At 41.5% G+C, this 24200-nt stretch overlaps 1 protein-coding gene across 11 annotated transcripts in view; it reads right to left on the bottom strand.

Annotated features, from left to right (window-relative positions):
• LOC120373518 (katanin interacting protein) overlaps positions 1-24200 on the bottom strand; it is a 166125-nt gene that overhangs the window by 115000 nt on the left and 26925 nt on the right. For all 11 annotated transcript variants that reach the window (XR_005585566.1, XR_005585567.1, XM_039492036.1 and 8 more), the window contains 3 exons: positions 22326-22457; positions 11149-11268; positions 3633-3891 (listed from right to left, as the gene is read on the bottom strand). Coding sequence is in view for 9 of the 11 variants with exons in the window: in XM_039492036.1 (XP_039347970.1) it covers positions 3633-3891; positions 11149-11268; positions 22326-22457 (511 nt within the window). In the remaining 2 variants the exon portion in view is untranslated. The remainder of the gene's footprint in view (positions 1-3632; positions 3892-11148; positions 11269-22325; positions 22458-24200) is intronic.

The following is a 24200-nucleotide window of genomic DNA, read 5'->3' as shown; positions in this document are numbered from 1 at the left end:
GATATTTAATGGTCTAGGCCAGGGGTCGGCAACCTGCTGCACACGTGCCAAAAGTGGCATGCGAGCCGATTTTTACTCGCGCGCTGCTACCAGCCGGAGTCCTGGCCGCCGGCCCCGCTCAGCCCGCTGCCGGCCTGGGTGAACGGAACCCCCAGCCGGCAGTGGCTGAGTGGGGCTGGTGGCCGGGACTCCGGCAGGCAGGAGCCGTTAGCCAGAACCCCAGACCAGCAGCAGGCTTAGCCACTCAGCCCGCTGCCGGTCTGCGGATCTGGCCGCTGGCCCCTTGCTGGCTGGAGTCCCAGCCATCGGCCCCACTGAGCCTGCTGCCGGCCCGGGATGCCAGCCGCCAGCCCCGCTCACCCTCGTTGCTGGTCTGGGGTTCCAGCCCCCTGGCCCCCTGCCAGCCGGGGTCTGGGCCTCTGGCCCTGCTCAGCCCTCCTGCCGGCCTGGGGTACTGGCAGCCAGCCCAGGGCTCTGCTCGTGGCCTGGTCCCAGCACTCTGCAGCCCTTATCAAAAATTACACTACAATTAGCTTAAAAACTTGAAAACTTAAAAAATTTGTATATTACAGTAATTGATAAACGTGTATAATGTTAATAAATACAAAGATTTGATGAAACAAAGTAGTTGTACTTATGTGCCTGTGCTTAATTTGTGTTTTTGATGATTTACCTTCTAAAAAAAAACAAAACCTTGAGTGTCTCGCTCCCCTAGAAAGGGCATCTCGCACCCCCATGGGGTGCGTGCACCCCAGGTTAAGAAGCACTGCACTAAGCTGATAAGATCTGCATTTTAATTTAATTTTAAATGAAGCTTCTTAAACGTTTTAAAAACCTTGTTTACTTTACATACAAAAATAGTTTAGTTATATAATATAGACGTATAGAGAGAGACCTTCTAAAAATGTTAAAACGTATTACTGGCACGCAAAACCTTAAATTAGAGTGAATAAATGAAGACTTGGCACACCACTTCTGAAAGGTTGCCGACCCCTGGTCTAGGCAGGCTACAGTCTCTGTTCTAGAAACCCTGACCCATGTTTAACTGTTTAGTGTGGAATAGCAATAGGGTCATGTTAACACCTTTGACTCTCTGAGCCCATTCATTCAATCAAAATTAGCACTACAGACACATCTGAAATAAGTGTCCATCTCAGGAATTATTGCAGGGAATGACCCACATTTCTTAAATGCCCTACATGGCTCAGAACCCAGCATGGCCCCTGTCATTACCCAAAGAGGGTAGCTATTTATACTGTGCTAAAAACTACACAACACTAAAAACTAATTTAACTAACTATATTAGTTAGTCTAATTCGTTATACTAATGAAGCATCAAACATCTAACTAATTAGACTACAATGGAGCAATTCAAGGATATGAAGTGAGTTCTGCTAGTTCTCTGCAGTAACAGCAAAGTAACTGAGGCAGTCAGGGGGTGCACCCCTTTATATAGTGTAGGGAGATGACATTCCCCTTGTGTGAGACCACTTGTGCACCCTACAAACAGACATGGCTTTTAAAGGCAGTTCCACAGCTTGATGCCAGGGACATCATATGCCACAAGTGGGAATGAACAGAGGCCGTAAAAGAAGACATAATTATTGCGCAAATTAATAGAAAAGCTGATATAAGATTCAATTAATAAAGAATTAAAAGGACAGGAATAAAGTTAATGCCAGTCAACATGGTTTTATGGAAAACAGATCTTATAAAACAAACCTCATTTCATTTTTTGATGAGATTACAAGATTGGTTGATAAAGGTAACAGGAAAGATATAATAGACTTAGACTTTTGTAAGACATTTGAATTGGTTTCACATGATATTCTGCATAAAAATTAGCCATGTCCAATACCAACAACACTCATGTTAAATGGATGAAGAACTATGTAACTGATAGGTCTCAAAAAGTAATCATCATCGAATGGGGTGTTTCTAGTGGTGTTCCACAGGGATCAGTTCTAGGCCCAATACTATTTAACATTTACATCAATGATCCAGAATCAAATGTAAAATCATGGCTAATCAAATTTGCAGATGAAACAAAGATAGGTGGAACAGTAAATAATGAGGATAGGGGAGTCAAAGAGAGTGAACTGAATCACTTGGTAACCTCGATAAAAAATATGTGTTTTAATACAGCCAAATGCAAAGTTAAACATCTAGGAACTAGGAATGCAGGCTATACAGAATGGGAGACTATCCTGGAAAATAGTGACTGTGAAAAGGAGGTAGGGGTCATAGTGGACAAGCAACTAAACATGAGCTCCCAGTGTGATGCTGTGGCAAAAAAGAATAATAAGATCCTTGGATGGATAAAGAGGGAAGTAGAGAGGTGATTTCACTCTGTGTTGGTGTGATGGGCTGTACAAACTCCACATTGGGGAAGAGGGGGTTAAGGAGTAGCTCTGGTCACAGGAGGCTCTACCCAGCAGAGCCTTCTGGATGTGCTGTTTATGGAGATAGAGCTTACAAGGCACAGCACGGCTCAGCCAGGGCAGTCAGTGCAAGAGAGCAGACCTCCACTGGTAGCTCATGCAGCAATCCAGAAGGAACTCCACACCACCCTGAAAAGGTTCAAAACCGCAAACCACCACAGAAGGGACAGCAGAGAATCTGCTTCTGAGTGGGGAAACGAACCTCCTGCCCCCTTCTGGGAGTACATGTTGCAGTTGTTAGCCAGGCCTTCGCTGTGCCTCTGGAGAGGCAGGGATGCAATAGGAAGTAACCCATGGAATAGGCTGGATGATACCCTGGCTCACGTTGCACACCTGAACTGTCTGCCCCAGGGCCCTGGGTTGGAACCTGGAAGAGTGAGAGGACCTGAGTTCCCCTACCTCTAACCCCTGGGCTCAAACCCACTAAGCACTACCACCAACCCCCAGGTTTGAACCCACTAGGTGCTACTACCAACCTCAGACTTGAACCCACCAGGCACTACTGCCAAACCAGGACTTGAACCCACTAGGTGGTATGACTAGCCAGTGCGCTGATGACTAGGGGATGTTGTCTAGGGAGACAGTCTCCCATTACAATTAGTGAGGCCAGCACTGGAATACTGCATGCAGTTCTAGTGTCCACATTTAAACAGGATATTTAAAAACTGGAAAGGGTGCAGAAAAGAGCCATGAAAATTATACTAGGGCTGGAGAAAATGCCTTGCAGTGAGAGATGTAAAGAACTCAATCTGTTCAGTTTATCAAAAAGAAGATTGAGAGATGGCTTGATTACATGGGGAGAAAAAAACAGGTACTAAAGGGCTCTTTAATCTAGTGGAGAAAGGCAGAGCAAAAACCAATGGCTGGAAGCTGAAACCAGACAAACTGGCACCAATATTTCACAGCGAGGGTGATTAAACATTGGAACAAACTACCAAGGGAAGTGGTAGATTCTCCATCTCTTGAATTCTTCAGATCAAGACTGGAATCCTTTTTGGAAGATATGCTATAATCAAACACAAGTTATTGGCCTAAATGCAGGGATACCTGGGTTAAACATAATGGCCTGTGCTGTACAAGAGGTCAGATTAGATGACAAAAGGTTCACTTTTAGCCACAAACTCTATGCATAAAAACTAGAATTACTACTGCAACACTGCAGCTGAACTGGTACAGGACACAAAGACTTACTTGTCAGATTCTGCTTAAATTCCAGCACAAGAGCACCAGCATCAAGGTCACAGCATCTTCCAGCCTCCTGATACTTTGGAACATCCTTCAGTAACGACTCACTGCTGGGCAACTGGAGGCTTCCAAAACTTGCAACTGTCTCTTCCACCTGAGAGTGCTCCAAAAGCACATCCTCTTCAACAGAGTCATAGTCATCACTAGAACAGTCCTTCTCCATCCTTTTCTGACTTACACTGAGTTCCAAACTTCTTCTCAATTCCTGGTACAATCCAGACAGATTTGTCAGCAAAATCTCACATATGTCTTTCAAAATAAAACCAATTAAGTTGCTGCTCCTCTCACCCCCAAAAAGAAAAAAATACAAACGCTTTTTATAAATACACACAGCTGGAAGGCAACTGGAAACATTTGGGGCCTTCGCAAGCAAGAGCATGGAAGTATAGTATTTCAGGGAAAGCTATGAAACTGAGTAAATAGACTAAATTTCAAAAAAAATTAATTAAAATGTAAAAGTTGCTGAGGGACAGCAATGCAAATTTTAAATCTACAAAAGCCAGGAAACAGTATACAGCTACACACCTTACCTTCTCTCATATACACAGCAATAGTTGCCCACAAACACTTTCCCTTGGCAAATCAGCCCTACTCAGCAAGGTCATACCTAGACAACCTTAACTCAGCCCTCTGTTGCCAGTGTTCCAGAGGGATTAATGTTTATTTCTCATAGTTGTGGCTTTCAATCTGGCAGTAATCCCCTTTAGAAGCTTCCACCAGTTATTACAAACAAACCTGTTTATTACAATAATATTGTGAACTATAATATATTACTATGGCCAATTACAACAATCTGTAACTCACTAATACTTCTTTGTCCTATGGCTGTAGAGGTGTTAACTTCCCCCTTCACGGGTGAATGCTCTCTTGCAAAACATATTAACTCCTTATCTGTTCCACCCTTGTATTTAGCTGTGACACTCTGAGTACATGAAGAAGAGCTCTGTGTAAGGTCCCAAGCTTGTCTCTTTCACCAACAGAAGTGTCACCTTGTCTCTCTAATATATTACTAGTATCTTTCTGAGAGATGTATGGCATAATGAACTCTTATTTATTTTATTTTTATAAAAATGGAAATGTCATTGTCATATTCAGAGTGGTAGCCGGGTTAGTCTGTATCCACAAAAACAACGAGGAGTCCGGTGACACCTTAAAGACTAAACAGATTTATTTGGGCATAAGCTTTCGTGGGTAAAAACCCCACTTCTTCAGATGCTTTCGTGGGTAAAAACCCCACTTCTTCAGAAGTGGGGTTTTACCCACAAAGGCTTATGCCCAAATAAATCTGTTAGTCTTTAAGGTGCCACCGGACTTCTCGTTATTATTGTCATATTAAGACTCTGAGCTACAGGTAGTCAGCCAAAAGTTATTTTAATTCTATAGCATTGTTGTTGTATTGTGTGTGTTTCCTTGTTTTTTAAAATACAGAGGGGTGGCTCTTCTTTTCTTTCTATTCTCCTAATCTTTTTGCCTCCCCTTCTCTGTCATAAATTATTGGGGAGGCTATCTACTTCTCTAGTGAAGCGTTCTTGTTTAATGAAGGTGGTTTTAAGTGTGTTAAGGTGCACATTCTGGACTTTCTCTTCAGAGCATATTCTGTGGTATCTAAGTGCCTGGCTGTAGATAACATATTTCTTGGTGTTGCTGCATCAGTGGAAGTAAGTGTGGTGATCTGTGGCTTTCTTGTATATAGTTGTCTGTAGGGTTCCATTGTTGACACTGATTGTGCTATACAGGAAGTTGATGCTGGTGTTGGAATGTTCTACAAAGTTTGATGGATGGTTGTTGATATTGTAGTGGAAATCAGCATTTAGGTTGTCTGTCTAAAGGATAAGAACCTAAGGATGGCCATACAAGGTCAGATCAATGGTCCATCTAGCCCAATATCCTGTCTTCTGACAGCAGCCAGTGCCAGATGTTTCAGAGAGAGTGAACAGAACAGGGAAATGTATTGGATGAAAATATGATTGATGTATTTCAGGCATATAGTTGGTTTCATGTTGCCTTTATCCAGAAATTCTTCCTTGAGGTGGCCCATGAAGAGGTTGGCATGTTGGGGATCCATCCTGGTACCCATCCATGGCTGTTGAAGAAAACCACTCAATGGATGTCCCAGAATAAAAACTCAATAAGCACTGGAACAGGGATTGTATAAAATATGCCAATGGCCAAGCATTTTTTGTTTGTTTGTTTTAATATGCCTGAAATGTTATACAAGATCACATCTGGCATAACTCAGAACAGAACCTAAGTTTCTTCAATTTAGCCACATTTCCTCTCAGAAATAATCTGCCAAATGTATATGCTTGACTCTGCTTTTATAGAATGGGGCTACTCCTGCATGCGTAACTCACTGTTTCAGTGCAATACACATCCGACTCTAGCAGTAGCTGATCCACAGACAAGAACAGCCTACTACTGCTGCTAACTTTAGCTCAAGTTGTGGTATCTATGGTGGGGATCTGAATGTCCTAGGTTAAAATCCTACTGATAACCCAGGTGAATATTATTAAAGTTACACATGACAGAATTCCTTTTTTTTTTCATTTTTTTTTTAAATCTAGAAAATTACATACAAAAGGAGGGGCAGTGAATAAGACAGGTCTGAATAGTAACCAAGAAGGGGTGCATATCTCTCTTCACATTAAGGAAGAGGGTGAATTTTTATGAGCATGCGCTGTGCAGATTCTTCTATACAGCACAATATACCTTTGGGTCTGCACTCTAAGGGAGGTGGGCCCTGAGTACTGGGGCAAGTCCCTTAAGCTGTGTCTTCCCAGAGCTGATCTCAGTATCTGTGTCTTTCTGCAGCTGGGTGTGGCCCTGCCTGTGTGTGTGCTAGAAGAGGTTTAAGAGCCTGGCTCAGCAAGACAGGTTAAAGGGGATCCATGCTGGCAGAACAGGAGGGTTCAGTGGTATCTCAGTACATCAGGTGGTGCCTTGAAAGGGGGCAACCCATTACAGATGCCTAACTCTGGGCTGGAGTCTGCTCAGAATTCACAACTGTGAACCCTCTCCTGGAATTAGGGACCTAAACTGGAACAGCCATTTCTCAAGTAAAAAATGAAAAGGAGGTGCTGCCCTCCTTTATACCCAAGGGTGCAGTCATTAGACCACTCACCCAGGATGTAGGAGATCCAGGTTAAGTCCCCATTCTGCCTGATTCAGACCAAGGACTTGAACTTAGGTCTCCTAATTGCATCTCCTAACCACTGGGCTACGGGATATTCTGGGGTGGAGTGGGGATGTCTTTTTTATTCTCACTTGTTGAAATGGTTCGACTTTGGATGAAATACTTAACTCTTCACTGGAGCAGGGACTGAAACCCAGGTCTGCCAGGGGAGTGTGCTAATCACTAGGTTATCCAGTCACTCTCTCTCTGACCTCCTGAATATTAAAGTATTTTACACAAAGTGGAACAACTTGAACAGAAGAGAGTGAGAGAGCCCCACCCCAGAATACCCTCTATCTTAAGGCACTCAGCTAGGAAGGGGGACCTGGATTCAAGGCCCTGCTCTGAATCAAGCAGAGCAGGGATTTGAAACCAGGTCTTCCACATCCTAAGGGAGAGCTCCAACCATTGGCTATTAGGGGACACCGCCTCAGCTGGCTTTTTGTGAGGGCTAAGATTTGGTACTCATGTTCTTAGGCAGCTTCTGAGCATGTCTACCAGATCAGGCGAGACAGGCAGGGGAATGTCTAGCTTGTGAATGTTGCTGGGGTTTAGGCAGGAGTTCAGTGCCAAGCTGCGTGGCAGTGTTGAGTTTCAGGAGGCTGTGTGCAGGCCCAGAGGCAGAAATTTAGTTGCAAGGGGGACTTTACCGGAGGAAAATTAGACACCTAGAAATTTTAGACAACAACAGATTACAGGGCAGCTAAACTGTGGTTCTGTGAATGTCAGTGGCGCCTAAACACTGCACTTAGGCATCTAGCTGCTAGCTTAAATCTCCCTTGTAAATCTCACCCTAAGTGTCCCAAGCTGGGTGTTCAATAACTGAGGCACTCAAAATTCATGCACTCTTTTGTAAATGTTGGCCAAAATCTCTTTGTATTTCAGATCACCGTCTGCAAAATGCGATTAATAATTCTTTCGTACTTCACCAGGGTGTTATGAATACTAATTCTTTAATGTCTGTGAGACTCAGATACTCTGGTGAGCAGCATAGTAGAAAAGCTGTGAGGATATAAGTAATTACGTATTCAGTGCAGGGTTTGGACGGTGTGCAGTAAATAAATCCTGGTGCCATATAATGAATAATGAGGTTAAAAAGCAGTGTTGAACAGCTGTCTCATTCAATCAGCACCATCCATCAGAGTGACGGAAACCAGCTTCAACATTGTTACTGAGCATGCTCAGTCTGTGTGAGCATGTTCAGTACAAGACAAGCAGCAAATCTGAGCGGGCACGTGACCCCACATGTCCCCCACCCAGCTAATGCATTGCCTCTGCTATACAATGAGGGCTCAATTCTGCTCCCTTTACTCCCATTGACTTTAGTGGTATATGATTGGGACCTGAATGAGACAGGGACCCTGTGGAAAAAAAGACTATATTTGTGTACATTGAAATCTTTATTAATTATTATTAATAATACTTTCTATTATAAGACCTAGTTTTCAGCTGCTTTTTACTTTGATAAACTTTGACCACTCAGGCTGAAGTTTTCCATGATGGGTTTCAAGCTCATGCTGAATTTTTTGGAAGATTTCAGTAAAAACAGTTCAGCCATTTCCCAAAAAGAAGTTAAGGACAAATTAATTGCTTTGCCCACATTACATTTTTTTTAAGCTGTTTCAATGAGAAGCTCTAATGCTTCCATTCTTTGAAGCGAGGAGTTAAATTTGGCAGGGGGTTGCCCTGGTGTCAGCTTTTTGCTGTCCCTATGAAAATTCTCCCTAATTTGGCCAATTTATAAGCCTCTGAAGCTCTGAATGCACACAAGTTCAACAGAGTCTTGTTAGAATTTGGAAGCTAATGTCTCGCAAGATTTCATTTGTACTGAGCATGCATCATCCCAGGATACCCACGGCTGAGCTGGACTTATCCTGCAATTGCTCCTCTTGGATGCCAAGAACAACTAGGATGCGAAGCACAAGAACTAAGTGCAGGGATACTGTCTCTACTGGTGCTCTCAATGTTCCCTCTGCTGGTGCCCAGGCAGTGAGGAGGAGAAAGAGGAAGAAGCCACACTGGAATGGTGGTGAAAGGAGAAGACTGGAATGAAGAGCCAGAAAAGAGAGAAGGAACTGGGACAAGAAGCTGAGGTGGAGATGGACTGAGACAGGTTGGAGGGATCAATGGGGAAAAAGGTATCAGGCTTGGGAGAAAACAGGGGTAGAATGGTCTGTAACTTCCCCTCAGAACCTGGAACAGAACCCAGGATTCCTCTGATGTCAACATTCCTCTGATGGCAGCCAGCAGATGTGAAATCCACTAATACAATGTATGCGTAACAGGATAGCTGGCCCTGTAAATGAAATTAGGCCCAGGTCCCCAGTCCACATACAGGTGCCCTAGTTTGGTGTAATTAGGAGGGAGGGCTGCCCTGAAAAAGTTATAAATAAGAGAGCCCAAAGACATGAGAGTGTTCAGAACCCAGACTAGAAGAATTCAGAAGAAGAGTAGAGCTGGGTTGAGAACTTCAGGAAGGAGATGCCCCTGAAGGAGGGAGCAGTGAGCATTTCCTTACTGAGCAATGAATCCTGGTCATGTTGGTGGAGGTGGGAAAACATATTTGTCCTATGTTATGCTGTGGGAGGGTCATTTACAAACTTTCCCAGGCCAGAGTGCCATGCCCAGAGAGAGCTGAAGGTTGAAAGCCATGGAGGCAGATGCCTCCTGGCTCTCAGAGCTGCAGAGCTGAAGCCAGAGGGATGAAGACTGGGGAATGGTTAAAGGGTGAGCCTACTGATGTCTCCAAGCAGGAGCTGGAAACAGGGTAGAGAAGCTCCCTAGCTAGAGGTACTGGGATGAGGTGTAGTAAGAAATGCCAGAGCCGTGCTGAAGTGCTGGGGCATGGTGAGAGACACTGGGGCAGTAGTTGTTATGTTGACAGACTGGTGGAATTTGAAAGATTGACTGAGCTGGAAAAATCTGGATTATGGTTTTGGGATCTTCTGTAACAAATTAATCTTGTAAAGGGCTTTTTATTCTCTGAAATCCTGCATGGAGTTACTGGGATGCTGGAAGAAAGGGCAAACTGATGCACCAGTCATGTCACAGCCTACCAGAGGATGGTGCCCCAGATGGGATTTGTCTTATTACATACGGTGGAGTGGGTGATCCCCTGTGAAGAGTGGAACTGCATGTGTCTGGAAAGGGAAAATTGAGGCATTGGAACACTGAAGGACCACCCTGAGGGCATGCCCTGGAGGTAGTCGTCCTTCGACATTGTGCTTCACCTTACTCACAATACAGAGGATGACAATTTACTACTGCTATCAGTGACTTGGTTAGCTCAAGTGACAGCAGTCTGTGCTGTGGATGTAAAACTTTTAACTCTGCTGATGAATCATGTGGGAGTCAATATGGGGTTCCACATGATGGAAATGCTGTTTTTTTCAGCTTATTTTTTATAAACTTAGGAAATTACATACAAAAAACTATAAACATTAAAAGAACACTCAGGTTGCAAAGTCAAGCAGTCAGAAGTTAGGAAATTCCAGTTAGGAATGCATTGTGATACAGTCTCTAATTACATGGTTACAATTTTTTTTTTTTTGGTAACTGGATTTAATTATTTGTCCTATGTTATGTAGGAGGTTAGAGTAGAGATCTAATGGTTCCCTTCTGGCCTTAAAATATAAATCTATGAATATCCCTCGTGAATCAGGAAAGCTGGGCTGCAGGAGGCATGAGTTAGGCTCTGGGGGTGAAATTGGGCTCAGGGGCACCATAGGGGCAGGCAAGGACAGTACAGTTTCGGGGTGACTATGGGGCTGAGCGGGCTGTTGCATGGTGCACCACGGGAATAGAGTAGGGAAGTACGACAGAGGAATCAAAGGGCCAGAGGGATCAGGGACATAGGAGCGGGGAGAGGCAGAGATTTCAGGCTAGAGAATTTGGTTGAAGGGCATGTGTGTGTACATGTATGTGTATGCATGGGGACAGGGGATGGCCTGAAGCTATGAAGGCAGCTTGGGGCCCTCATCTTCCTGAAAAGGAAATGGTTTAGGCAGGGGCGGCTCTAGGAATTTGCCCGCCCCAAGCAGTCATGCCTGCGGGAGGTGCACCGGAGCCGCGGGACCAGCGGACCTCCCGCAGGCATGACTGTGGAAGGTCCGCCGGACCAGCCTGACGCCCTGCCGGCAAAATGCCGCCCCAAGCACGCGCTTGGCGCGCTGGGGTCTGGAGCCGGCCCTGGGTTTAGGTTCCAATCACCCTGCGAAGCTTTTGATAAAAATTGTTCTATTATCAGATTATCTATAAAGTTTGGCAAAAACATAAAAGGCTGTACCACACCTTTACATCATCAATACTTAAAAGTATTCTTTCCTTTCCCACATCACCATGTACTTGCAGTTCTGGGTTCTGGGTGGTGAATTTAAAGTCACTGACAGGACTTCTGGGAGACTTGAGATTCTGGAAGCAAAAATACAGAACAACTCACTGTAGCTTCACTTACAGGGACATTCCCTTCTCATAGACAACCAGTCAAAGGTGGATAGGCTGTCTCTTGAAAGAGAAAAGAAAGAGCAACACAGTACTTCCAATATACAATGGAGGTTTTACTTTTAAAAGAATTAGAAAATGTTTAGGGAAATTATCTTAGAAACACTTTAAACAATAAAACATATTTGAATTTAAAAACAAGGAAGCAAAGAGAAAGCACTCACACTGTATTCAGCCTGTGCTGTGCAGGCATAAAGAACTTCATATCTTTCTGTGCAAGGACTGAGACACCATGAGGTCTGCCTGCATTAGGCCCCAGAAAGAGTGCATGAAAGTGCCCCAGGCCTCCCTGTACCCACTGATAAATCCAACATATAGCCAACCCAAAGTGCTCCACAGTGTAGAGAAGGCACACTGGGGAACAAGAACTTTTATTGCTCTCTGTGACTTTGTCACCCATGTGGCAGAAGGACAGGTCCTGTACCACCTCTTCCACCCCTGTGACACACCCTGCACACCTGATACTGATACCTGTCAGCAGGATGCATCAAAATTTGTCCTGAGTGCTTCTGCGCATCAATCCAGGGGATGTTTGACATTCCCTCTACTACTTCAAGCAAGACATTGCCTCCTCTAAAGAGCCACATTCTATCTGCACCAAGGGGGGGAACAGTAATCACCTGATTTCTACATGTGTTTTAAAAATCTGAATAAATAAAATTAATTATAGATGTCCATAAGGTGTCCACAGCACCGATCTCATACATTAAAAATGACAACATAGACAAAGGACTGCCCATAAAATACATCCACCTCAACTAACTCACACCACCCTCAACAGCCTTAAGAAAGGGAAATAAGATGGGCTTTTCAGCATGCTTGGAAGGTTAACAAAGTGGGGGAGCGAGTTCCAAAGCTGAGGACCGCTCCTGGAGAATATCCTGCCAGCAGTTCCCTCTCATTTATAGTGAAGGAGTTGCTTCTTAAGTGCCTCTGCTAATCTCAACAGTGACAGCATATTTTGGGCAGAGACCAACACCCTGGATTCCATGCAGAAACTTACTGGAAGCTGATACAGATGACAGAACATTGGTTTAATATGCTCCCAACAGGCAACTTCACAGCATAGCCTACTAGTTAGAGCACTGGCAGTCAAGAGATCTGGGTGCTATCCCTGACTGTGCCATTGGCCTACTAGGTGACCTCAGACAAGTCACTTCAATGCTCTGTGTGCCTCAGTTTCTTCATCTGTAAAATGGGGCTAGTGATATTTACTTCCTTTGTAAAGTACTTTGACATCTACTGATGAAAAGTACTTCATAAGAGCTAGGTATTATTATTACTCTTAATAAGCAGACTGAAGAATTCTGAATGGTTCCAAAGTGTAGCCCAGGTAGAACACATTACAGCAATTTAAGGCCATGTCTACACTTACAAGCTTAAGCTGTACCAATGCAGCTGTGCCAGCACTGTAAGACCACTCATGTAGCCACGTTATGCCGATGGGAGAGAGCTGTCCCGTCAACATAATAAAGCCAGCTCAGCGAGCGGCAGTAGCTATGTCAGCGTGAGAGGGTCTCCCAACAACAGAGCACTATGCAAACTAGAACTTATGCCAGCAAAATTTATGTCACGCAGGGATATCACTAGTAGTGAAGTGACAAAGACATGGACAGTTAAGGCAAAGGCTACCTCAGGGAGAAAAGATCTCACTTGTCCTGCCAGATGCAGATGGGAAAAAAACACTCTTGCTACAGCTACGACCTGCCCTGGACATCTAACAGCCATCAAAATAGTACTCAAGCTAGTACTCAGGCCTGCCTGACCTGATGGCCCTCTCCCTTTATTTGAAGCTGACTAAAGCTCTTAGTGTCAAAGAAAACAAAAAGATAAATGGAATTTCTAATACAGTTTAGTCTGTCAGCAAAAGTAATACATCTATAAGTGCTACACACTGAAAGGCTTGCAATTTGATGGTATAAACAGCATAGGTGTCAAATATGCCTTGAAAATATATTTTTACCAATTATTGTTCTCTCTCTGCCATTTTGATTGTTTGTGGCAAATAAGAATACCACTAATCCCACTACACATATTCCAAACCTTTGGCTTCCTCTCCCAACGAAAGACAATGAGAATCAATATGCACATTCCAACAGGTGAGGCATCTCATCTGGGAGCATCAATTAAGCTAAAGTTCAAGTATGCATTTTCCAGGAAAGGAGCCTTCCAGCTATTGTTAGATTTTCAAACCAAAGAGACTCGCTCTGTCTGGTTATATAGAACCCCAGAGGTCGACAAAAAGGGAAAAACTGGTTATGATATAACTTGGTGGGCAACCCATAAAAAGCTGAAGTTCCAGAGGTCAAACTGCTTACTACCCAAAGATCCATAATATATCTTTCACCTCAAATTAGAAACTATATATTTGTTTGCCTTATGATTGACATACACAGATCTCTCTAGGTGGATAATCTGTCTTGTTCCCTCAATGCTACGTCTTATATCCTATGAAAGTGTTGGAGTCTGTTACAGACCACCAGGTCACAAAACAGACCAGGACGACTGCCTCCTTACACACCTGTTGAAAATGAAGTCATATTTAAGCCTGCTGTGAATTGTCAGAGTCTATTCTGATAATGTTTAAGTGTAAGCATACGTAGAACTGCACGTGTGTAAGAAATTGCAAGGTAATCATGCTTCTGTGAAAAATAAAAGAGAAAGTAACTAATAAGCTAGAAAAGACCAGTTTGAACTAACACTAAGCCAGTACTGATAGGGAGGAGATTTAACATGGAAATGAGAGACTAATACATATGTATAAGAAAATATAAAGTTATAAGTAAGTCTGTGAAACAAAGGGAGGTTGAAGCTGTATTGAGTCATGCTGGAGGCAACTATGATGAGATCATCCTGATAAGATTCCCACTTGTAAGTAACTGATCACTACTTGCTGAGTGTTTTGCTTTAGATCCAGCAGCTGAGCAAATGAATCTCAGTCCAACAGCACCTGTCGATAATGTGTAGGGAAAAAATTGTGTGATCACGGGAGACTTCAGTTTGAGTGACAAACCTGAGATGTCATACTGCCAGTACTAAAACATCCTGGAATTTCTAAATAGTATGGATGACAATTTCCTAACTCAAAATGTGTTGCAGTCAACATGGGGGAATTCAGCAGTAGACCTTGTCCTAACCCATAAAGAGGAAGTGATCACAGAACTAAAAGATAATGGTAGCTTAGGTACATGTGACCATGACTTGATCACATTTATAATGTGCAAGCAGAATAAAGTCCAAATCGGTAATATATATACTTAGGCTACGTCTATACTACCCGCCTGGGTCGGCGGGTAGCGTTCGACTTCTCGGAGTTCGATATATCGCGTCTCATCTAGATCATGTATTGTTAGAGAAAATAAATAAGACAAAGTGAGATAGAACAGGCAAGAAAAGCAAAACCTCTTAGGCTGTTACAGAAAGAGAAAAGTTAAAGGGAGAGAGTAAGTTTTAAAGCATCAAGAATGCCTGTGTCACTGTCCATATGGCAGAGAGAAGAGAAGAGCACCTCACCCCTGAGGTGACCTCTAGTGAAATGCCAACAATCCTGGGGTCAGCCAGACTGGGGCAAACCATGTCTTGCTGAGCCAATCAGAAGCTGTTCTATAGCCATGTCATAGAATACATTTTCCTGAACCAATCAGGATGTCCCACATGACTACTGAGGTGTAGCTATCAACCAACAAACACTGCATAACACAAGTTTTTGTAGAACAAGTGTTGGCTTGCTTTTTAAAGATTTGCCTAAAGGAAAACGTCTCTAAAAACTTATTACTTGTAAACTATAAAGAAAGTTTTAGAATTACACACTTTATAGAAAACACACACAGGCTAACTTAAAAGAAATACTAGCTTATGTAAAACAGTTTGCTGCTTTATCTATGGTAAAAAGTGTTATTTTTCCCCACACTTTTTCTTTCCCTTTTTTTTTTTAAATCTAAATGCTGTTAAACCAAGTAAAGTTTTAACAAACAAACTTTTGAAATGCCAATCAGAAAGGAGCATGAGTGTAGATTTCTTTATTTACAGAAAATATGTAAATGTAGTGAACATCCTTATTTGTTTTTAGTTTTGTACCAGGAGTTAAATTACCCTTTTTTTTTTTGCATAATGCCTTTAGCCTTTGTCTTTAAAAATGATAGACCTTCATGAACGCTATGTCTAACCTTTATATCAATTTCCCTTATTACATTTACTTAAAGTAATGTATTTTATAGACTTTTATATTTATTGGAAATTAGCACCTATTCACAACTGTAAGGAGGTCTTTAATTTAAACTTTGTAATGGGTTTATAGGATATCCTTTGTAAAATGTGAAGATTTTTGGGGTGAACATAATATTCCCATCATTTACAATAAAAGTCTAAAAAAGAAAAAAGCCATGTGGATTGAGTCCTGTGGCATCTTATAGACTAACAGACATATTGGAGCATGAGCTTTCGTGGGTGAATACCCACTTCGTCAGATGCGTCTGTTAGTCTATAAGGTGCCACAGGACTCTTTGCTACTTTTACAGATCCAGACTAACACGGCTACCCCTCTGATACTTGACAGGTGGATTGAGTAACTGCATGAAGGAATAAGATAAACACTTCCCCCCTCCCCTTTTTAATCTGAAGCTGTTAGCTTTATTGCTAATAACTTTTGCAACTAAATACTTTTTTTTTGTTAGCATGCTTTTATATTGGATTTAAACGTAATGCTAAGAAAGCAGCATTTTGCAGCAAAGAGGCACCTTTGCCATGAAGCTATACTTTTCTAACTGTATGAATGGTTAAGGGCAGGTCTACACTTAAAACTCTGAAGCAGCGCAGCTGTACTGCTGTAGCACTTCAGTGAAGAAAATACTACACTGACAGGAAAGCTTCTCCCATGTAGTTAATCTACCTCTGCGAGAGGCAGTAGCTATGTTGACAGAAGAAGCCAGGCATTAGGTTGGTATAACTGCATTGCTCCAGAGTATGAATTTTTCACACCCCTGAGCAACTGATGTAAGTTTATAGTGTATACCTGGCCCAAGATGAAGTCTGATCCCACTCACCCTTATCTGAGGAAACATACCTCTCCCCCACCCACACGTGATTATCTGATGAAACAACCCAACATCTGCCCCCTACCCACTTATCTCACTCTTTATTCCCCTCAGTTTAAAACAGTCATGTTCTTTTGCTAACGTACAATTTTTAATTATATCAAATAAACTATGAAAAGTGTAACATGAAAATACAGCATTAGGCATTTTTGACTGAGACGTAACATAATAAAAAGACCTATTTTAGAGATGTTCTGTAGGTTTAGTGAAATAAAAATGTTTAAGATACGCTACCCTTTCCTTTTAAAAACAGTTTTAGCTTGCATTTAAAGTACCACACAAAAACTGTTCTACTGGTAAAGAATGCCAGGGTATAATATAAAAAGCCTTAATATAGGGGGCTTACAATAAAATGCTATTTAAAACACAGGGGCAAATGTCACTATAGAACAATCAAAGGTCATTGCACTGCAACCCCCTTCTGACAACAAAATATACCACAGGACCCCATGAGGGGGAGGGACCGAAACCTGAGCCCACCCAAACCCTGCCACCCCGGGGACAGGGGGGGGAGAGACAAAGCCAAAGCCTCACCTCCCTAGGTCGGGGGGCCAAAGCTGAAGCCCAAGGGCTTCAGACCCAGGCAGTGGCCCTGTAACTTGAGCCCTACCACCAAAGCCTGAAGCCCTCAGACTTGAGCTTTGGCCTCAGGCCCAAGCAAGTCTAAGCCAGCCCTGGTGACCCCATTAAAACGGGCCACCACCCACTTTATTTGTGCAACAACATAATAAACAGTATTAAAATATCAGGGTTTTGCATATATAAAGGGCTTCTGGCTTATGAGAGCTTGAATTTTGGCTGTTTTTTTAAATAACTATTTTAAAGTTTGTTTTTAATCGAATATATATATACATGGCTTAAATGGGGTTAAACATGGTTGCCATTACTAAGAATAGGTAGCTTTGTATAATATAAAGGCTGTGAATTTAGTGTGCTACTTTTATAGAGATAAGAAAGTTTCTTCCCTCCTTTTTTTAAACATTGGTTTTGTCTTACTTAAAATTAAATTACAATGAAAATTAGTAAAAAGATGGTGGGCTTTCCGTTTACATTAATGCCCTGTCCCTATCTCTGACACTTTAATATAGGCTTTTGTTTTAAACTGGAATGCAAAACATTTTATTCATTTACTTTGGCAGGCTCATCAAATCTTAACCAACAAGATGCACAACAGCAACAAGAAAGATAGCAGGAAACAGCTTTTTAAAAGAGCAAAGTTAGCTTTACAAGAATCCCTGAAGCATCTATGGTTTCCAGGGGAAGCAAGGGTGGGGGTAAGCAGCAAACATACCACAGATGGGATAACAACCCTGATTCTAAACAACCCCATGCATCCAGAGCCTTCATTACACATTAGCCTGTAGAGACCAGGCCATCTGTACACTTCACAGGATCAAATATGTGGGGTTGCTTTATTGATGCACATCTTTATACTTGCAATATGACAAACAAGTCTGCATATGCTAAAACATGTTTGGGGCATATCTGGACATGTCTGACTTTTTCCTATTTACAGAGTGCACCCCCATGTGGTCATTTTCTGGTAAATAACTTGTATACAATTTTAAAATCTGATCAAAAGATAAACCCTTACTACATTTCTTTAAACAAAATATACAATGATATCCATAGGTAACAGCAAGGGGGTCTTGTAGCTGTCTCTGGTTTAAAAAAAGGTAAGAAAGATTTAGGAAAAAAGTTACTGTCTGGGGAAAATCCACAGGAGTCAAAGAACTTTCTTGGCCCATGATTGGGTAAGTAGAGGGCTAGCCAGTGTTCCCTGGGTAAATTGTAGGGAGTTGTGTTTACAAGTCCCAGGGATCTACTGGACACAGAACCCTTTGGAAGCAGGTCACTAGGGAAAAAAATCTAAAGAAGCATCCTTAGATTAAAAAATGTGTTAACTACATGTTGTTTATAATCAACAGAATCAAACAGAACATTCCTTCTGTGATTAACCTCGGGTATGTTATCAAAAACCCCATACCCTATCATGTTGACTGTAGAGGGCAATGCCCTAGAAAAACAAATCTCTGCTCTTAGGTTTCCAGTTTTAATCAGAGAATAACGATCAGGGTATTCCTGGTCAGGCTGGAGGTATACAGTGGGAGCAAAGTCACCACAATGGAACAAGAGCACTCGGTCTTTTACATATTTCCCAGTTGCCTGCATGAGTTGCATGTACTCCCTCACACAGTTCCCGTTCTCAAAATCAGGTTATAGAGGTTTAGCCGGCACCTTCTTGCCATCCACATATAAGGCCACAAAATTATTGTCATAATATTTAAAGTTGAAAGGGTTTTTAGCATAATTGCCACTGATGGCATCATTATCTATAAAACCAATAACTGCCCAAAGAGAGGTTTTCCTGGTTACTGACACGACTACCAGCTGAAATACTAAATACCTTCAAGCCTACCCTCTCCACAGGGTACCTAGCATTGGCAGTCATTAGAGCCTCTATGCAGCCAAACGGACCCCTGGAGTAACTTTAACCCTGTGACAGGATCCGTCACAGAGATCCCATTGGGACTGTCACCTGATGTGCTGAAATTACCTCTGAGCCTGTTTTCCCTGCCAGCTTGGGACTCCAAAACCCTGCCTTGTTGAGTCAGACATGCTAGCCTGCTGCAACACAGACCCAGGGTCTGGGTCATGCCCCCAAAGCTGCAGGCTTTAAGTGAAAACAGCTCTGCAGGATACCTGACTCCAACACCCAGACACCCAGCTCCCAATGGGATCCAAACCACAAATAAATCTGTTTTACTCTGTATAAAGGTTATACAGAGTAAACCCATAAATTGTCTGCCCTCTATAACACTTATAGAGAGATTTGCACAGATGTTTTCTCTCCCAGGCATTAATCACTTTGGGTTCATTAATAAACAAAAGTGATTTTATTAAGTATAAAAAGAAGGATTTAAGTGATTTCAAGTAATAACAGACAGAACGAAGTAAGTCACCAAGCAAAATAAAGCAAAACCACGCAAGTTTAAGCCTAATACATTAAGCAACTGATTACAGGTAATATCTCACCCTCAGAGATGTTCCAATAAGCTTCTTTCACAGACTAGACTCCTTCCTAGTCTGGGCCCAATCCTTTCCCCAGTACAGTCCTTGTTAATTCCAGCAGATATCTCAGGGGGTAAGCAGGGGCTTTCTCATGACTGGCCACCCCTTTGTCCTGCTCCACCCCCTTTTATAGCTTTGGCACAAGGCAGAAATCTTTTTTTCTCTCTGGGTCCCCAGCCCTCCTTCTAAATGGAAAAGTACCAGTTTTAAGATGGATTCCAGCATCATGTGACATGGTCACATGTCCTGTGAGACTCCAGCTCCATTCTTCCTGGGCTGGCCTACACGTACACAGGAAAGTTTGCAAGTAAACAGAGTCATTTACAGTTCATTGATTCTGAAGTACCCTTAATGGCTTCCACTTAATATGTTTACATGAGTAATACAAGTTTATATCTTATTCTCCTAACTTCAGACATAGAAATAATACATGCAAACAAATAGGATGAACACACTCAGTACATTATAAGCTTTGTAATGATACCTTACAAGAGACCTTTTGCGTAAAGCATATTCCAGTTGCATCATATTCACATTCATAAGCATATTTTCATATTTCAAAAGACATACAATTATTTTTCAGACTTTATTTCAAAATAACCTAAATGCATAAAGAAAATTTTTTTCTAAAAACTAATATTTAATACTTTTGTCACACTATCTGGATTTGCTTACGGCTGTGAGTGCCAACCTCAGGACAGACTGTCAAGAAGCAGAGCAGAGACCTCAAACATGTTGTATGTTCTATAATCAGATATCACCAACCCAGTAACAAGTGTGAACTCCTAAATCACTATAACAGTTTTACCATGGAGTCACAGGGAGTCCCCATGGGCATTCCAGTCTATTTTGCCACTCAAGCAGGCTGGACTATATGATAGATGTCAGTGCTTAATTTGTAACAAAAGAGATGCCGGGGCTCAAACAATTTTTTTTTACATTCATAACTGATGCAGCAAGCCCAGATGTGCCGAGGTTATGAACTGCCAAATCTAGAGGTGCCAGTGCTTAGCCCTGGCGCAAATTAAGCACTGGTAGATGGTCACTTTTCACAAAAGATCACAAAATAATCAGGTTACTTCCAGTCCTAACAGACCAGTTGCCTACCCCAGGTCAATTTCTACCTTATATCCCACACCAAAGACAATGCTTGTAGCCAACCCTAGTAAATATCTAAGGATTTATTAACTAAGAAAAGAAATGAATGAGTTATTACAAAGTTAAAGCAGGCACACATATATACACAAATGAGTTACAGTCTCTGGTTTCAAAAGCTGACAGAGTTGTAGTAATCTGTCAGCTCTGAATATTTTTTAGGGCTAACCCAGGTTAACCCTATGCATCTTTGTTTCTGTTTCATAGCTCTGGCCCTGTGAGAGTCTAAACAACAAAAGATGAAAAATTTTCTTGTCGGCTATTTTTATTTCTTTTTCCCAGAATTCATGCTGATGGGACAAGCCCTTTTGCACATAGCCTCTTCATGGGTTTAAAGGGGCAATTTGTAACGAAAGAGATGCCGGGGCTCAAGCAATTCTTTTTACATTCATAACTGATGCAGCAAGCCCAGATGTGCTGAGGTTATGAACTGCCAAAGTCTTTGTATTGTGATGTCCCACAATGGCCCATTTAGTTTTGATAGGCCTTCTTGATGGGCAGGAGATGATCCCTCCTGACTCAGTTCAGAGAAAATATGTTTTGCAGATACAAAGCAAAAATTTAAATACTACCTTATAACATGTGATAAAGATATTATAAGTGAGGTTAATGCATGCAGCATCTTACAAGAATTTTCTGAAGTCTAAACACCAAACACATTGTTATAAGTCCAATACCCATTATAACCATACTAGTACACAGGTGAAGCAGACTGGTTTCCAGTGATTAATTTGTCAGTGCTCGGCTGAGGCCTAAAGCCATGGCAAGAGCAGGCAGTCCTGGTCGGCCCAGCATCATAACCTTTATTTAAAAAAATAAAGATTATTTTTCCTCTAAAGAGATTTGTTAACATGTTTGTGTTTTAAAACTCATTCCTTTAGTGCAGTTTTAAAACTCTCTTTTCTGACATTTTTCCTTTACCACTTTGTGATAATCCTTTTATTTTGTAAATTATCTAAAAACCTATAAAATTATTTTTCTCTAAAAGTGTGTAAAAAACCCTATTTTCTTCTAACCTTAATATGTAAAAAACCACACATACAAATCACCCTAAGTTCCCCAAAAATATTTTTTCAAAATGGCCAACCACACCAAAAGTGTGCAGGTCCAAATAGAAGACATGGGGTAGGACATAAACCAGAAGGTGGATGGGGGTGGAAACCGGTCAAAATTATATGGCGAAGAATTCTATAAAGTCCTTAACTACTAACATCTTTATCAGTGACCTGGAAGAAAACATAAAATCATCACTGACAAAGTTTGCCCTTGACCCAAAAATTGGGAGAGTGGAATCTTTGTGGACAATCACTCTAAGGGCTGAAAGCTTTCCTTCAGCAGAACCCTTAATTCTGCCTTGTAGTGACACCATGCAAAAGACATACAATTATGATTTAAGTATTTTAGTGTTGTAGACTGCAATTAGATTAAACTGATGCTTTTTAAATGATACATTAGATGTTTTCATTTTTTACCCTTCTGGTGTCACTTTTACCCATTCCCAAATACTCTAGTTAGCCATATACATTATAATGGGTTCGTTTGAATTAGTGAGTATTGGTATACTGCCAAAACTATGGCAATTGAGTCCACTTTCATTTAGACTCACATTTGATCATGAACAATGCCACAGCAGAAATCAATCTGTACCTGGGAGCAATTAATATGATAGTCGTTTGTCTCCATATTCAAGCTTTCATAAGGTTCAAAATCATCAGAGTACTCCGGAGGGGGTGAAATGCAGAGTCTAGAGCCACTTTCTGTTTTAATCTGCACAGGTTTCTATAAAAAGAAACAAACAAATCACATCTTTCTTCTGTTATTAGCACACTAAGTATGTAATTATCACATGCTTCATACAATGTTATATCCATGCATATTAGATATAAACTTTCAAATGTAACTGGAAAAATATTCCTTCCCTAAGTTTAAAGGGATACCATTAACTTAAAAATACTCTCCCATCTGAAATTTTATCTAATATTGTTACAAGTATTAGCAATGGCTGCATTTGCACTATAGAGTTGAATCAAACTGATTGCACCAATGTAAGCAGCAATGGTGCAGTGTCTCCACATTAGCCATCCTGCTCACAATGCATTGGTTAAAAGCATGAACCTGATTCTTGGATGGGTAAGCAGGGGAATATCAAGTAAGAACAGAGTGGTAGCATTACTTCTGTATTGTCAATAGGGAGCCTATTATTGGATACTGTGTCCAGTTCTGGTGTGAACACTTCAAAGAGGATGTTGAAAAAATTAGAGAGGGTGCAGAAAAGAGTCCCAAGGTATTAATCGAGGTTGGGAAATCATGCTTTATAATGACAAACTTAAAATGCTCAATCTATTTAGTTTACCCAAGTGTAGGTTAAGTGGCGACTTGATCATGGTCTACAAGTACCTACAAGGAGGAAGGGGGAAGAAATTTTTGATAGCAGAGGGCTCTTTAATTTAGCAGACAAGAAAGATAAGACAATCCAATGGCTGGAACTCAAAGCTAGACAAATTCAGATTAGAAATAAATTACAAATGCTTAACAGTGAGGGTAAACAACCATTAAAGCAGTTATGTAGGGATGCAGTGGATTCCCTATCATGTGAAGTTTATCTTCACTTTATTTTTAAATATCATTTGACCTCACAAGAGAAAAGCAGCTTCCCGAAAAGAAAGTAATGGAACAGACTGCTAGAAACCTACTAGTTGCAGACTGACACACGAGGTACTCCTGGTTTGTTGCTTTGTTTGTTTTCAGGATTAGATTTGTTTAACAATTTAATCTAAATTTACAACCATTTATCTCATTTATAACAAGTTACTTAAGCGCATTACATATCAAAGTCACTTAAACAGAAAAATAGTGTAATATGTTGCAATAGCTCAATGCTTTGCACAATTCACATGTATGAAATAAGCACAAATAGGATTTAAACTATGTTCTGTACAGTCCTCAACTTTATTACACACTATAAACTTCAAATGCATAAGGAAATTTTATAGCCTGAACCAAGGAATGACTAATGATGTTAGGGCTACTTGTACTTAAAGTTAAGCATGTGCTTAAGTGCTTTGTTGGTCAAAGTTTAAAACTCATTACTTTTAGAGCCAAATTCCTCCCAGCCTTTCCACAGTTACTAGGGAAAAGCAGAGTACAGAAGCTACATTTAGTGTCCAGACTCTGTGTGCCATATAACTGAGCTCCATTAGGGTTCTCTGTCAAATTGCAAGAAGCCACCACCCAAACAGCTCTATGTAGATGTATTCCAGCTATCTCCAAAGGAGGAAACTAAATTAACAAGGGACTTCAGACTATAAAGTTGATATAAAGTTCCCATATGGTGATGGGACTGATATACTGCTATACTAAGTCTAGATCAGAGGTTCTCAACCTTTTTGGGCTCAGGACCCATTTGTAAATGTTTATGATCTGTTGTGACCCAGTAAATAGTCCGGGGGCGGAGGCGCTGGGGTGGTTTCAGTTGGATCCTGTCCCCTCTGGGGGGTTGGATCCTGCCAAGCACTCACCCCA

Source organism: Mauremys reevesii, linkage group 10, assembly GCF_016161935.1.
Source record: "Mauremys reevesii isolate NIE-2019 linkage group 10, ASM1616193v1, whole genome shotgun sequence".
In the NCBI taxonomy this organism is placed as follows: domain Eukaryota; kingdom Metazoa; phylum Chordata; order Testudines; family Geoemydidae; genus Mauremys; species Mauremys reevesii.
The sequence above is the reverse complement of the archived record's forward strand: the minus strand, read 5'-3'. Positions and strand labels throughout refer to the sequence as shown.